A 15,966-nucleotide genomic window follows, 5' to 3' on the forward strand; every position below is an offset into this window, starting at 1 on the left:
CCAAGTCTATCACCTCTGAGTGTTCCCGATTTCCAGCTTTCCAAATATACATTTTAAAAAATATTATTTATAAAAAAATATTTGTGCACCACTATTCATAAAAAACCTGTTTACGACAGATGTGCATAAAACCATACAGTAAAAACGATATATATATAAAAAACCAGAAATCAGATCTGATGGAAAGATGTATTCTGTAGGCCTGACAGAATAGAAGAGCTTTCAGCAGGCGTTTAAAAGTTGCCACCAAAGGTGCCTGCTGAATCTCTATTGGCAGATTGAAGACACCAAAGACTTGGTTCCTTGTTGTCATCAGATGAACTTTGGCAGCTGAGGGAACAGTGCTCCTGCAGGTGATCAAGTGGGATGTAAAGGTTCAGGTGGTCCCTAAGGTTCCCTGGGCCTAAGTTGCTCAGGACTTTGTAAATGAATGCAAGGACCTTGAACCAGTGCTTTATGTACTGCAAGGCTGAAGGACTTCTGACCTGTAGGCATAACTAGGCCAGGCTGTTTCAACCAAGCCACATTTAATCTCATAAATGTTGTCAAGTGTGGATCCAGGTAAAGATGGAGTTTGGAAAACGGAGCTTTGTTGGCCCTGCTGATCAGCTGATCGGTGGTCCCTACAAAGCCCCTTGCACAGCCCTTACCAAGTGCTGTCAGCTGATATTCAGCCCCTGGAAAACGCTATCCTCAGCACTTACCTTGTGCTGAATATCAGCTGATCACCAGCACCTGGGAAGCACACTTCGCTGCCCATTCTGCTTGAGTGCAAACCATGTGAACAAAAGCGGGACATGTGTTGTCATTGTGATGTCAGATGATTGAAAGTTGGTTGCCCAATCAGATGATTGAAAGTTGCCCACGTGTCAGACTTGGCCTGCGGGGGTATATGGAGATAATGGTCTGGCCCAGTGTTTCCCAACCTTGGGCCTCCAGCTGTTTTCGAACTACAATTCCCATCATCCCTGACCACTGGTCTTGCTAGCTGAGGATTATGGGAGTTGTAGTCCAAAAACAGCTGGAGGCCCAAGGTTGGGAAATGCTGGTCTGGCCAGTGGGGTGCCCAGCCTGAGAAGTATGGTTTAGGAGACAGCTGTAAGTGACTGAATGATGAGTTTCATCATCCAGTGAACACATCCTCAAATCCCAGAGGCAGAGCTTTCCCATCAGCTCATGTAAGTTGAATACTTTCCAATGGAAGGAACCAGAATATTCAGCCGAAGACATCATGCAATGTACTTTGGCGCTTGAGGCAGAAAAGCCCACAAACACCTCTCTCCCTGTCAGGAGAAGGACAACCATCAAATGATTAACAATTTTGCAAACCTTTCATCAGACTTCAGATCAGCTCCCCAAGTCATCTCCTCACTCTTCCTAATGCACGGGCCAGCCATGAGTTAGGACGGATCAGATATGCATGTACCAAGCTGGGAAAAAGAAACCCTTAAGAGTCCAGATGAGCAATGTCAGTGTGGTTCATAATTCTGCCATCTGCCCTGGTCCCTTTGGGCAGCAGATGGGTATTATCTGGAGGAGCTGTTCCAGGAAAAGTGCAAACAGGGCCTGTTTCATATAAGGGTAAAGGTAAAGGGACCCCTGACCATTAGGTCCAGTCGTGGCCGACTCTGGGGTTGCGGCGCTCATCTCGCTTTATTGGCCGAGGGAGCCGGTGTACAGCTTCCAGGTTATGTGGCCAGCATGACTAAGCCACTTCTGGTGAACCAGAGCAGCGCACGGAAACAGTTTACCTTCCCGCCGGAGCGGTACCTATTTATCTACTTGCACTTTGACATGCTTTCGAACTGCTAGGTTGGCAGGAGCAGGGACCAAGCAACAGGAGCTCACCCCATCGCGGGGATTCGAACCGCTGACCTTCTGATCGGCAAGTCCTAGGCTCTGTGGTTTAACCCACAGCGCCACCCGTGCCCCTTTCATATAAGGGTAGAATTACACATTGTGAGACATGTCTTCACACTGTCATCATCCTTTCACTGCCCGTCAGTTATGGTGGAATGAGGAAAACCACAACCTCATGGCATCAGAGCACAGGCTTACATCAAGAGCTCAGCTTGTTCAGGCCAATGGCCCATCTAGTCCATCACTCTGTTCTCACAGTGGCCAACCAGATGCCTATGCAAAGTCCCCAAGCAGGACCTGAGTGCAATGGCACACTCCCTGCTTGCGATTCCCAGCAAATAGTATTCAGAGGCACACTGCCTCCAATGGAGGAGGGGGGAAATGTAACACGGAGATTCCATTTTGGGTGGAACCCCATGTTTTTCGTAAACGTGTAGTTTTGCTCCAAACAGCTTTTCTTACAGGCAATTAAAAGGCAACACATTTTTAACCAGAGAGTTTAAAAAAACAAACCTACTCATGAAATCTCTGTGTGGATTTTAAAATTATTATTCGGAACTAAAATAGCACAAGGCACAGAAAGGGTGGGATGTTGTGTCCAAGACCATAAAGTAGTGGTTCTCAGACTTTCTTCTCTGGGTCACACTTTCAAAATAAAAATTTGCTCAAGCCAATTTTGTTGTTGATAAGGTAAAAAATACATTGGTAAACGCAACTAGACTTGTCCTTAGTATCACTTTGAAAAGATACCTATCCATATTCTGTAAATAAAGAAATTGATACCATACCATACTGAAATGTTTAAATGTTTCTTTGTCCTTCAGTCTTCCTGCTAGTGTGGCACACAACACCCTTTGAGAACCACTGCCATAAAGCCAACAGGCAATACAATGGCTCCTTAAAATATTATTTTGGGGTCTCTTTTTCTATATGTACATTCAGCTGGTCACTATTTGCAGGCAAAATTCAATCACATAGCCAGTACATTCGCACAATAAAAGTTGGCTTGGCACATTTGCACAACAAGTAACACCCCTCCCCCAATCAGATTTTTGTGGTAAGTAAAGTCATGGGGAAATGTGCTGGAAAGTTGACTATCGCCAACTTCATTTGACCTGGCCATAATGCTCGACCACTGACATCATCTAACCTCTCCACAAACTTTGTACATATGAATCAGGACGAATGCTCAGTAAGCAGATGATCTGGAAGGGACCCATATCTCATCCATTTGATACGTGTAGAGAACAGAAAATGACTCATGGACCATTTTCCTCCAGCACTCTTGCTTTCAAACGCAGCCCCCAGTTATATCCACCTCACAATGGGATCAAAGCGCAGCCAGCCAAAGACTTCTTCTCATCACTGCTAACACTCCCTTCCAGTAAATCCACCGATGCCATCCTCATTTGCACAAACTCACAAGAGAATAATTTGCTTTAATGAAACTCTGATGATTTATGGTAGCTGTGTCAGGAATTTCAAGACTTGTTTCAGGACATTTTGTACCCTTGACAATAACTTCAGCTGGCAAAGTTGGAAATTCCAGACTCCTTTCTCAGTGTTTATTGCATTTTTGAGTGGGTAGAAAGGTTGTTCCATTGTGTTTGGAAGGATACACTTCTTGTATTTAGTGAATTGCCGTGCCTTACAAATATTAAGTTTTCTTCTAACTCATTCTATAAGGCTGTTGTGGTGGGGTCAGTCTTGGAAATGAAGATCTCATTCTTCATGAACTATTTTAATGTGAATAATATACAATATATGAATATCCATGTACATGCTGAAAATTTTCCAGGGTCTAGCAGTTTGTGCCAGAGATCAACTGAGTTGGTTTTGTAATTAGGGACTGAGTAGTTCCAATGAGAGTCACTCATTGGTGATGGATATACTGTGCACCATTTTTCTTCAGTTGCTTCATACACCGATTTCTAGAGATAACTCAAGGAGACTTTAGACTAAAGTGGAAAGCCTATGGCTCTCCAGATGTTAATGGACAACAACTCCCATCATCGCTAAGCTGCCATAGTCTCATTGCTGAGCAGCAGCATGCAGAGCTCAGGAGAGTGGGAGGTCAGCCAACCAGAAGAGTCTCTGAATTATACTTGCCTGGAGGTAGAGTCAGCATCCAAAGTCAGGTCCAGTCCTAGGGTCCACCAAACAGCAAGCCGCATGGTCAGATGGTCCAAGGTCAGGTAATCTGATGACCATGCGGTCAATGGTCAAGACAAGCAGGAAGCGGCAAGGCAGGGTCAGGAACTACAAATGTTACCAACATCTGACTGCTTCTGGAAGCTATGCTTAAGAAGGCTAAAGCCAGCTGGTTCTCATCAGTGCCTTCTCCTCTGTATCCTTGAAGGCTGATCAGCTGCAGGTGGAGTCAATCCGCCTTCTCCCCCTTCAGGCTGCTGTTCAACAGGCGAAGCTGACTCCTGGCCCGTGGCATAAGCATTGACTATGCTGGCTAGGGGTAATGGGAGTTGAAGTCCAACAGCATCTGGTGGGCCATACAGTCTACACACCCCTTTAAGGTTGTGTAGCCCTCATTGATGCTAATAAGATTGAAGCAATATACAGTGGTACCTCTGGTTACATATTTAATTCGTTCCGGAGGTCCGTTCTTAACCTGAAACTTCTTAACCTGAAGCACCACTTTAGCTAATGGGGCCTCCCGCCGCCGCTGCACAGTTTCTGTTCTCATCCTGAAGCAAAGTTCTTAACCCGAGGTACTATTTCTGGGTTAGCAGAGTCTGTAACCTGAAGCATATGTAACCTGAAGCATATGTAACCCGAGGTACCACTGTATATATATCGTGTTTTAATTGCAATCCTAAAGTTTCCTAAAGATGCCAAAGACCATTCTATAGAATGCCCTAGCTTGACAGTGTTTTATTGTCTGGACCAGGGGTCAGCAGAGGGCTGGTCCACTGTCCCTCAGACCTTGTGGGGGGCGGACTATATTGGGGGGGGGGTGAACAAATTTCTATGCCCCACAAATAACCCAGAGATGCATTTTAAATAAAAGGACACATTTTACTCATGTAAAAAGACGCTGATTCCTGGACCATCCACAAACTGGATTTAGAAGGCTGGATCCGGCCCCCAGGCCTTAGTTTGCCTACCCATGGTCTGGACCCTGGAACCCCAGAGATGTATTTAAGGAAGCAAAATGAACCAGACTGAGTGAAAGAACTGAGATTTGGGTCTTCAAGTCTTCCAGCCAATCAGGTCCTTTTCTAGCATACTTCATTCTCTCTCCCCCCCCCCCCCCGGTGCTTGTGCATCTGTACCCAGCCACTAGTTAGCCTGATGTTACAGAAAGTTGGCTGATATTATAACAGCCCAATATTTCAACATCAACCTTTCTCCATTAACAGCTTAAATCACTTCACTACCTAGGAAATACTGTGGAGGGGCTAACTACACATGATGTGCAAATGTGTTTCTTAGAAATTCAGTGCGGTTTTAATTTATTTTCTTGTCTTTTCTTTAGATTTATGGGGATTGAGAGTAGATTCAATCAGACTTACTCTCAGTTAAGTGTGTATAGAATTGCATCTTTAGACTGTTTTTGCACACGTAGTCCTATATTTTTTCTCACATTGGCTTATAAAGCATTCCCTTTAGAGAAAAACAAAAGTCATGTTGTGGAAATTAGTAGCAGAAATACACATGTATTTTATACCCCCGGGTGGGGGAGCTTGGGCCTGGGGGTCGAATGCTGCCATCGTGGCCTCTCTATGGTTTTTAAAATGTGTTTGTAGGAGAGGGGTTATTAGTTTGTATTTGTATTTGTTTTATTTTGTATTCTCACCTTCTATTTTTATGTTGTGAACTGCCCTGGGATCTTTGGGTGACGGTTAGTTCTCACTTTACTGTTGGGTTATGAACCTAACTCTTGATAAAAGCATTTGTATGTGGGTAGGAGAATCGTGTTTAACTTTCCTTTTCAGCCAACATTTTTCACATTGTTGAGGGATTCTCAATGAAGTCGTATGCTGCGAGAAGCGTTTATTTCCCAGTTAGGCAAATATTTAAACATTTACTTCCTTGAATCCTCTCTGCATAAACACGAGCTTTGTGAATATCTGTATTGAAATTTCAGGATAGATGCAAATAGCACACATCTTCCATGCACTGTGGAAGAAGTGAAGGCTGGTGGGGGGGAAATGGTGATCATACAGTAGGTTTCTGGGTGGTATGCAGCAGATTGACAGTAATTTCTTATTTCCAGTGACTTAGCAACCGCAAGAAGGCTGCCGTTCTAATGAGCACCTAGTGCAGAACTAAACGCAGCACTGACAGCACAATCCTATACATATTTACCCCAAAGTAAATCCCCAAGAATATTCATTCCACGTATGTAGGTATAGGAGTGCAGTCTTAATGCAACAAAATCCCAAACTGGGATGCTGACTAGGACATAGCCTATGCGCGCCATTTGTGTTTTCATGTGCAAATTTCGCAAAAATGGGTTGGTCTGGGCATGTTCCAATGAGAAATGTTGTTAATTGATGCAGGATGCTTCAAACAAATGGTTGGAAACCTCAAATTCCATACTCACTTTTACATCTGGTCCCTTAATTTTTTCTTCAAATAACAGATATGTGACAAGGAATGGAGAAATCAAGAGCAGGACCATCGCTCATGGAGAAATTACCCTTTCTTCCCTGCCATTTCCCTTATTAAAATGCCCCCAAACTGCTGTTAGCCCTCTTAGGAGATAAATTTCCTTTGGTGCTGATGGAATATTAAGGGAACACTCTCAAAACCTAGAGTTGTAGCCAGAGTAGCATTATGTAACTTGTTCCTTCAGCACAAGAATCTACACTTGTGCAACGGAACTCCCCCCCCCCTTCCCCACACCAGCAAATGAGATTGTGACGTCTGTTTTGTGAATTGTTTGGTGTGCATGACTTTGAATTCTTAGGCTTCATCCCAGCCTAGTTAGCCCAAATGAATATTTTGCTTGATGCACGTGCCCACAAGTCTTTAGCCAGAGAGGCACTTAGTATCCACTTTTGTTCTTATCAATATTACGGTAAGGTAATGCATTTAACTTTTAATCGGACGGATTGAGATAAGAAGCTTTGTTACAATGCCGGCCAAAGCACTTCATCCAGTGACTAAGATACCATGGAAAAGGTTGCTTCCATTAAAGTCATAAGATTCTACCACAAAGAGGTTAGAAGGTTGCTGTATAAAACTGTACATGTTTAGACAGCTTAATTGCAAAGAAAATAAAAAAAGAAGTATTTGGAATACTAGTTCATTGTGACCCTCTGAACTTTTTTTGTTTTAATTACTCCCTCAGACATGTTGGCATCTCATCCGTTAGGGCGCCCTTTAAAGTTGACATTTCTGCATAGCCATGGATTTATCCAAATATACACAGTGGGAGTTAGAATTAAAAGTTGTCCATGGCCACCATAGCTCTTCAGTGACACAGAATTTCTTGCGCCCCACGCTGCTGAGACGAGGCATCGGAAGGCCAAGAATATTCACTTGGGCCTGAAGTTTCATAACAAGAAACTGCTTTTCAAACATCACACAAAAGCTTGTGTTTCTCAAAGCTTATGCAACCTTGTCCTGCTGCAAACAATCTAATCTCTTGCAATTCTAAAAGCAGCGTCTACAGGCTCCCTTGTAAAGAAACAGGCTTTGCTAAAAGTAAAGAAAATAAGACTCATTACTTAGAATCCATTCCTTTAAAAAACAACACTAGTCAGGTACCCCCAGATCTATAACTAGAATAGAGTAGACAAATCTGTGTAAAATGATTTACTTTTGCAGACAAATTCTGGGTGTATTATTTATTTTATTTATTGAATTTATATCCTGCCCTTCGCCACAAAGGAGCCCAGGGCATCAAACACATCTACAATTCCTACACAAGAACATTCTAAAAAATTAAAAACATTCTAAAAACAGATACATTGTTAAATTTCATAATTCTTTCTCAGAGTTGACAAGAACAGTATTCCTCAGCCACCCAATGTCCTCTTTGTTCTCTGGGAGATTGGCTGCTAACAGCTGCAGAGGGACAGAAGGAAGGGAAATCTTGTTTATCAAATAATTTTGAAAATTATTTTGCAAATGGATGGAATAAGTTTAACTCCTTGGTATGAAAAAAAATGGGCTGATTCAGCCATAGCGCTAAAGTTTCCTATTGTACAAATAAAACCCAGTAAGATTTGAGCCCATGTACTCCTCTTCCAACACAAGCGCAATGAGGAGTTTAGAAGGTTCCCCTTCTGTTTCAGATGAACGATAGCTTGTCACGTCACCTAAACCCAGGCAAACTGTGGTTCATCTGAACTATGGTTTCTTTGCTGTTGCTGCTTGTTTTGTGGGGTGGGGGGGGGATATAGAGAAATGGCTTATATAGATGCCACATCCTGGGCTTCTGATTCTAAATTTTCTATAAAGTCTGAGCCACCAAAGGAGAAACAAGAATTCATAACAATATTCTCTCTCTCTCTCTCTCTCTCTCTCTCTCTCTCTCTCTCTCTCTCTCATATTTCCACAGTCGTCAATCAAGATGGCCAACCCTTAATTGAAGGCAAGCTGAAAGAAAAGCAAGTTCGGTGGAAATTCATCAAAAGGTGGAAAACCCGCTATTTCACGCTTGCTGGGAATCAGCTTCTCTTTCGCAAAGGGAAATCTGTAAGTTGGGAGAGAGGGGAAAGAAATCATTTAGAAATGTCCCTGCATAATCAGGCCTTAAAATTCTTGATGATTATTTCTCATACATCACAAACTTTAACGAGACACTCACATGTCTGAAAAAGCTTATTATACATAACATACCAAAAGTGAGTTAACATGTATGCTCATCACTCAATCGGTGCAGTACCAGCTGATGATTAAGGACTTTGCCCTAATTTTTAGTGGTTTCCCAGGGCTGACTTTGTTCCAGGCACTCTTGGATGAGACGAAATAATTAATCTGTGCCTTGTTTTGACACAGAAACTGAATTGGTTGCTTTGAGGAGGCGGTTGTGATCATGTTGTGCCTCTGTGAGTCACAGATATAACAGAAATGTCAAGAGAGAGGTGTGGGCTTGAGAGAGAACTAGAAATAAGACAATTGGTAGATTTATCCCCTGAGTTATATTTCTGGAACACTTAAAGTATGTCTTGTAAAGCCTTAACCAACTTAAGCCATAACAAATAGATTAACCCATTGGCTGAATGAATTTTTATTTGCATCAGCCATCGGCCAAAGCAATAAAACGACAATACGATATACAAAGAATAAAAATAAAAAAGTCAATTATATAAAATAGATTTGGGGTTTTTGAATCAATAGTCAAATAGTGGGTCTTATTCCAATTGCCCTGGCTTAAAACCTTGCAACCTTTGCTGTCACCTGCTCATCTTGATCCCATTGCCTGATGGTTAGTTTTAAGAATACATCAGACTTCAGGTTGATTTTCTCCCAGCCTAATTGGATGGATTCTGCTACCAATTGTATCATATCTGATTGACTTAGAAAAAGGACTTTTGCCGTAATGGAAGATAATTAGACCTGCTTTCATAACAGAGCAGGAGGCACATAAAAGTACCTCTATTCTCAATGGTAAAAGAATATCACATCATTAAAAATGGCAAGGAGTTTCTTTATGGGTGATCTCATTTGTAAATCAAAGGAGTGGGTATCTTTCTGGAAAGCAAATGGATTTGGCAGATTTGAATTGCTGAACAACCATTTCTAGCGGGCTCGAGGATTTTAAAAGAGAGAGATTAATTTTTGTTCAGGTTTTTCCCCCCAAGTAACATTCTAAGCACTCTTCTTCTGCCTAAAACAATAAACAGGATTTCATCCAGAATTATTACAGTTTTAATGTGGATTTCTAGGTTAAGGTGCAATTGAGGCAGGTGCAAACTCATTAAAGCTCTGGTTACATGCCCCACACCATTACCCAGCTGTTTCACCTAATAAAATGACAGCATCATCCCCTGTGGATCAGTCCGCTTTTTAATTTTTGCATATAATAGGTAACAGCTACTAAGATTTCTGTGGCGCTGTGGTCTAAACCACTGAGCCTAGGGCTTGCCGATTGGAAGGTCGGTGGTTCGAATCCCCGCAACAGGGTGAGCTCCCGTTGCTCGGTCCCAGCTCCTGCCAACCTAGCAGTTCGAAAGCACGCCAGTGCAAGTAGATAAATAGGTACCGCTCCGGCGGGAAGGTAAACAGCGTTTCCGTGCACTGCTCTGGTTTCACCAGAAGTGGCTTAATCATGCTGGCCACATGACCCGGAAGCTGTCTGCGGACAAACGCCGGTTCCCTCGGCACAGAGCCAGTGTGGTGTAGTGGTTAAGAGCAGTAGACTCGTAATCTGGTGAACCAGGTTTGCGTCTCTGCACCTCCACATGCAGCTGTTGGGTGACCTTGGGCTAGTCACACTTCTCTGAAGTCTCTCAGCCTCACTCACCTCACAGAGTGTTTGTTGTGGGGAGGAAGGGAAAGGAGAATGTTAGCGGCTTTGAGACTCCTTAGGGTAGTGATAAAGCGGGATATCAAATCCAAACTCTTCAGCCAGTAAAGCGAGATGAGTGCCGCAACCCCAGAGTCGTTCGCGACTGTAGTTAACTGTTGAGGTCCTTTACCTTTACCTTTTTACTAAGAGTTCTCCAGCCTAATTGGGCCTTGAAGTTCCTTCCATACACTGTAAAGATGGCAAGGGATCCTTACACTCTCAACAAATGGTTACCAGTGTACCAAATATAATCATGGCGAACTTGCGTGCTGAGTTATGATAGCCTTGTTGCCATGGCAGATCGTGCCCAGTGCCAATTTGCCAGCATTGCAGCTCCTGCAATACTCCAGAACGTCAGTGCCCTCATGCCAGCTCTTCTTGCCTTGCATTGTGCAAAGCTGGCACCATGGAGCAAAATGGAGAGGGAAGCATCACTGGTGGGTCACCAACAGGTTGTCAGCAACACACAAAGCTTTCCAATGGATCGTCACTAGATGCTACCAAGGCCAATTCCTGGAAGAGGAGAACAAGTACAGTACCTCCATTTAGCTCCCCTAGTAATTTCTCTGGGCTTACATACAGCTAATGGGATGGAGATAAATGAACCATGGGCTTCAGTTCAAGCCTTTGTATCTTAAAGGCCCACCTCCTGTCCCATTTTGTACTTTTGCACCAGAGGAAGCGTTGCAGGTGGCATGGCTGTGGAAGCCTGCTGGATACGCTTCTGCATGTGCCAGGTTGACTCTGAGAAGAAACAGAGCACTTCATAGCCCAGGGTTATCAGTCGGGCATCTTTCACATGCATTAAGACTGCTTAAAACCCTGGTGGGAAAATTGCCCAAATCCTACATCTCTGGATTCAGTTAGAGAACTGTGCTTATGTTGAAAGAGGAGAAACTCGCACATTAAACTATGCAAAAATTTATTGATGTCTCATTAAGCCGCACTCCTAAAGATTGACTCCAGTGGAACAAATTATGTTTTAAGAGTTATTTTTTCCTCCCTGGAGACTTTTGAGTGTATATCTGCCCTAGAAACGTCTGGCGATGTTATGCCATTTAAACTGCCACAGCTTCTCTCCAAGGGCCCTGAGAATTGTGGTTTGGTAGGGGTGCTGAGAATTTTCTCCTCTCCCTTCTTATAGAGCTATAGTTCCCCGGGTTCGCTGGAGAAAGAAAATGGTGTTAAACTAGTTCAATACTGTGGAATAGCATAGTGATGAACAATATGTATGAACCACATCAGCAACAGGCCACTTTTGGCAGATTAACCAACCATGTACCATATATACTCGAATATAACCCGACTTTTTCAGCATATTTTTTATGCTGAAAAAGCCTCCCTTGGCTTATACTCGAGTGAGGCGGATGGCGGCAGAGGGACGAGCGGCAAGAAAGGAGCCCTTCATAGCCCAGGGTTATCAGTCAGGTTAGAAAGGGCTCCTTTCGGGCTGCTCCTTCCTCCTCCTCTGCCTTTTCTGCTGTCGGTGGCAGCGGAGGAGGGACAAGCAGCCCAAAAGGAGCCCTTTCAGGCTGCTCCTTCCTGCTCCACCACCTTTGCCCCTGTCAGTAGTGGCAGAGGAGGAACAAGCAGCCTGACAGCAGCCCTTTTGGGCTGCTTGTTCTTCCTCCTCCGCTCCGCCACCACCAGGTTTGTGGTGTGGTGAACCGGCTTATATTCAATATGTTTTCCCAGTCCTGTCCCCCCTAAAATTAGGTGCCTTGGCTTATATTCGGGTCAGCTTATACTCAAGTATATATGGTATAGTCAGAACAAACCTTTGAACTCTGTTTCACACACACACCCCATCTTCACTTCCTTCTCTGTTTTAGAAAGATGACCCAGACGACTGCCCCATTGAGCTCAGCAAGGTCCAGAGTGTCAAAGTGGTGGCCAAGAAACGCAGGGACCGCAGCCTCCCTCGGGCCTTTGAAATATTCACGGACAGTAAGACCTACGTTTTCAAGGCCAAAGATGAGAAGAATGCCGAGGAATGGCTCCAGTGCATTAACGTAGCAGTTGCCCAAGCGAAAGAAAGGGAGAGCAGGGAAGCAACCACATATTTGTAAGAACTCTGGGCCTGTTATATGATTCACAAGGCTAGCACACACGAATATGTAAAATATCTCATCATCTGAGTCACAGAAGGAGAAAAAAAGGCAATATAAGACCTCATTGATAATATTGCTCAAGCTGGGCGCCGTTGCAACATCCTTGTTTATGAGGAGTGGTGCGGGGAGTAATGCAACTAATGCCATGTCCATTATAGTTGCTTCAGACTGACAAATGTGCTTCCAATCTCTCCTGTTCTATAGTGGCTGCATTCAGGCAGCACTTTATTCTATTTTCTCGACATTTCCACACTGGAACATTTTTGTGTTTTATGCAATCATTCACACATACTTCAGGAAATCTAGCAGAATCTAGTGGAAGTTCAACACTCGTTTCCACGTTAATTGCTTCCAGGAAGAAAAAATAAAAAACCATTTGCAACTTCATTAACCCCTTGGAAAAACTGTGGGAATCTTGTGCTGTAATTTCACAGATCCCATCACTGGCTGTCACGTGAAATGGTGGTGCTGTTCTGGCATACTTTCGTCTCCCACCATTTTCGTGGGTGAACAGAAGCAGGCATGCTCACAAAGGATGCAATGCATACAGTGGTGTTTGCTTTTGTGTTACGACACAGCCATTGATATGAATGGAATTTAGCACAGCATGGTGATATATCTGTCAAAAGGCTGCAGTTCTGTATGCAGCAGATAATGCAGCATAAAAGGAATGTTGGAAACAGGGACAGAAGCGCTAGCATTACAACCAGAAAACTATCACAATAATCCCCATATCTGAGTTCACTCAGTGCTTGTTCGGGGGACCAATGCATTTCTGTGCATAGAACGAACATGGACACTACAGAAGCAACATCTTGCTCCTTGGATAATACCTACAGATGTACATGAGATTGCCTTTGTCCTGAGTATTGTTCAAGTAGCATGCAATAGAAATCTGTTCATGTGTGCAGAGTGACACAGTGCCTGGACCCTGCTTTCCAGGGGCAGTAAGAGGCCTTTAACTTTTTTACCAGCTCTGCCAACCATGTCTTTCTTGAAGTGCGCCCTGGTTATATTAATGGCTCTAATTATCACCACCATCTCAACAGCTGTTTATCCACACAGCCTTTTTCGACTGACTTTGACTGCACTTTGGGTGGATGTAGGACCCACTCAAGGTGGGCTTTGTACATGAACTCTGCTATATGTTTTGCCCTGACATCACTGCATGTATCCCGCCTGCCTGCCACCTTCTGTGCCTCCGGCCTGCCACCACGATAGCACCCAGCACAAACTCAGGACTGCTCACTAACAAGATGGCGACAGGGTGGAGAGATCTTCCCAGGCCACAGCTGTCTGTACACATTGGGCCGGATTCAGCTAAGCCGTTCCAGCAGCAAAAGCCAGTGCAAGGACTCCCGGTAATGCAACTGGGCCTTCTCCCACCATGCGCCCCCTACGCCTCCCCAAAATTTATTCAAGTGGGTCGGGAGAACCCCCAGAACAGTGTGTAGGAGAACCAGAAGGGAAGTGATTCCATCAGGCAAGCAGAAATGCTTGTACTGATGGAACAATCTCATCAGTTGAATTTCAACTGTTGAATTCCACCCATTGATTGAAATTGGGCCTGGAATATTTTGAGGATAGTCGCAGACATGTGAGCAACAGAGATTGTAGATTATGAAAGCGCTGGAGGTAAACAGGATCTTCTGTCCATCTGTCTTACCCACTGGGGTATGTAAAGGAGAGTAAATTCATTCAAGCCAATACAACACAGGAATTAAAACCTTTGCTGAACTCGCTGCAGTCAATGCAGCTTCCTTAAATACCTCAGCTACAAACCTCTTCTGGTTTCTGGGGAAGGGGGGTCCAGTGGGTACAGGCTGGGCTGACTGGCACCACTGAGGGGGGTGGCAAAATGCTGGGTGGACTCACTGTGGGGCCTGCAGTGCACCCCAGCCACAAATCTCTCCGGGGAGTGACGCAGTGGCTTGGCCGCCCACAGGCTCTGCACTGCCCCAGACAGTCTGCCCGCTGCCTCCCCCCCCCAGCTGTAGGGCGGCTGAGTGGGAGGACGCAGGCAGACTCCTTGGAGGCCCTGTGGAGTGTCCTGCCCCGGCTGGCCTCGCCCCTGAGCGCAAGGCACGTGCGCCGCCCCAGGCGCCCAATCGGCTTGCTGCGCCGCTGCTGGTTTCACCTCCCACTGAAGCACAATGTTTCTGGTGCCTGTGATGAACGTATAAGCTGGTGTGCCAAAACACACCCACACGTATCCCAACCCTATCAGCTGTGGCTAGTACTGCAGGTGGTCACCCGCTTCATGAATTCGAGTCTTTGCTAGTGTGGGTGAACTCTGAAATATTATGCCTGGATTTAATGCCTCTGGCACTTTGATTGGAAAGTCCATGGATAACATTGTAAGTGGGGTGGGGGGTGAGAATACAAGCCCAGCCCCATACACAGATTGCTTTATCTTTCCACTGGAGATATCTCATCAGAGCCCAGAGAGGCTTCTCATCCTTTCGGCATTGCTGTAATGTGGCTTGGGGTTAATGGGGCAGGCTCTTTATCTGCAAAGCATGTCAAAATTGGGCTGGAATTTTAGCATCATAAAGACTTTTATGATGTTGGCTTTGCGTTAGATCATTTTTGTGCCTGTTTCCTATATGTTAATAGTTACTTCATTATTATTGTTTTAACTCCTGGTGTTTTCAGCTTCCCTATATTTACCTTTTAACTCCTGGGTCTTTATCCTCCACTAAAACAAGACTGGGGGACGTTAATTGCAGTTGTACACATTCATCTTTATGCCTGTGTACTCTGCAAAGCACCATATACACCGATAGTATTATAGAAGGAAGAAATAACAATAGTAATAACAATATAGGACAGTACAAGGCCCTCGAGTTTTCATCTCATAAGCAATAAGTTCTCTGCCCGCAAAAAGCTTACATGCTGCCATATTAATGTATGGCAGGATGAGAGAGCAGTCAGGAGCTATGGATAGCCTGGAGTTTGGGATTAACCATTGTACTTCTAATGAACAGAGGAAAGTTCATTACTTTAAAAATATTCCTTTTTAAAAATCAAGTAAGTGTTAATTTGCGTATGTGATTTACAACTACCCGCCAGCCACAGTCTTTGTATCCCCATGGCTATGCAAGTCTCTATGTAGAATGTGGATGTCACTGCTGATCTAATTTTGTTATCTCTAACACTGCAGTATCCTTAAGTGTACTGTTCTTCTGAGGGGATGTTGTTCAGAAAATAATGTTTAAATTAAAATCTAGGAATTTCCTCTATCTTAAAGCTTTCTTATCCGAAGTTTATCTTTAAATTTGACGTATGCCATATTTTTTTCTGCCAAGCATCCCTCTACTCCATTCGTTCAGTCCCTGGGTGGAAAAGTGTCCGTTCTTTTCCATTTGGAAATGTCTGCTGCCCAGTTAAGAACTGTGCTTGTCCACCGTTGTATTACTGTGCAAGGAACATCGAGAAAGAAGTACGTCCTTGCACTGGGGGCCAAGTCCTGGCAAAACCTGATTAGAAAACTCGGTCACACTGCAGTTGAAA

General features: G+C 44.1%; 1 protein-coding gene across 8 annotated transcripts in view; it reads left to right on the forward strand.

Annotated features, from left to right (window-relative positions):
- VEPH1 (ventricular zone expressed PH domain containing 1) overlaps positions 1-15,556 on the forward strand; it is a 174,026-nt gene extending 158,470 nt beyond the window's left edge. For all 8 annotated transcript variants that reach the window (XM_082224096.1, XM_082224093.1, XM_082224091.1 and 5 more), the window contains 2 exons: positions 8,390-8,526; positions 12,175-15,556. In XM_082224096.1, the coding sequence (XP_082080222.1) occupies positions 8,390-8,526; positions 12,175-12,411 (374 nt within the window). In that variant the 3' untranslated portion in view covers positions 12,412-15,556. The remainder of the gene's footprint in view (positions 1-8,389; positions 8,527-12,174) is intronic.
- The last annotated feature ends 410 nt before the right edge of the window (positions 15,557-15,966 follow it).

This window comes from Podarcis vaucheri (genome assembly GCF_965113315.1).
Source record: "Podarcis vaucheri genome assembly, chromosome: 5".
In the NCBI taxonomy this organism is placed as follows: domain Eukaryota; kingdom Metazoa; phylum Chordata; class Lepidosauria; order Squamata; family Lacertidae; genus Podarcis; species Podarcis vaucheri.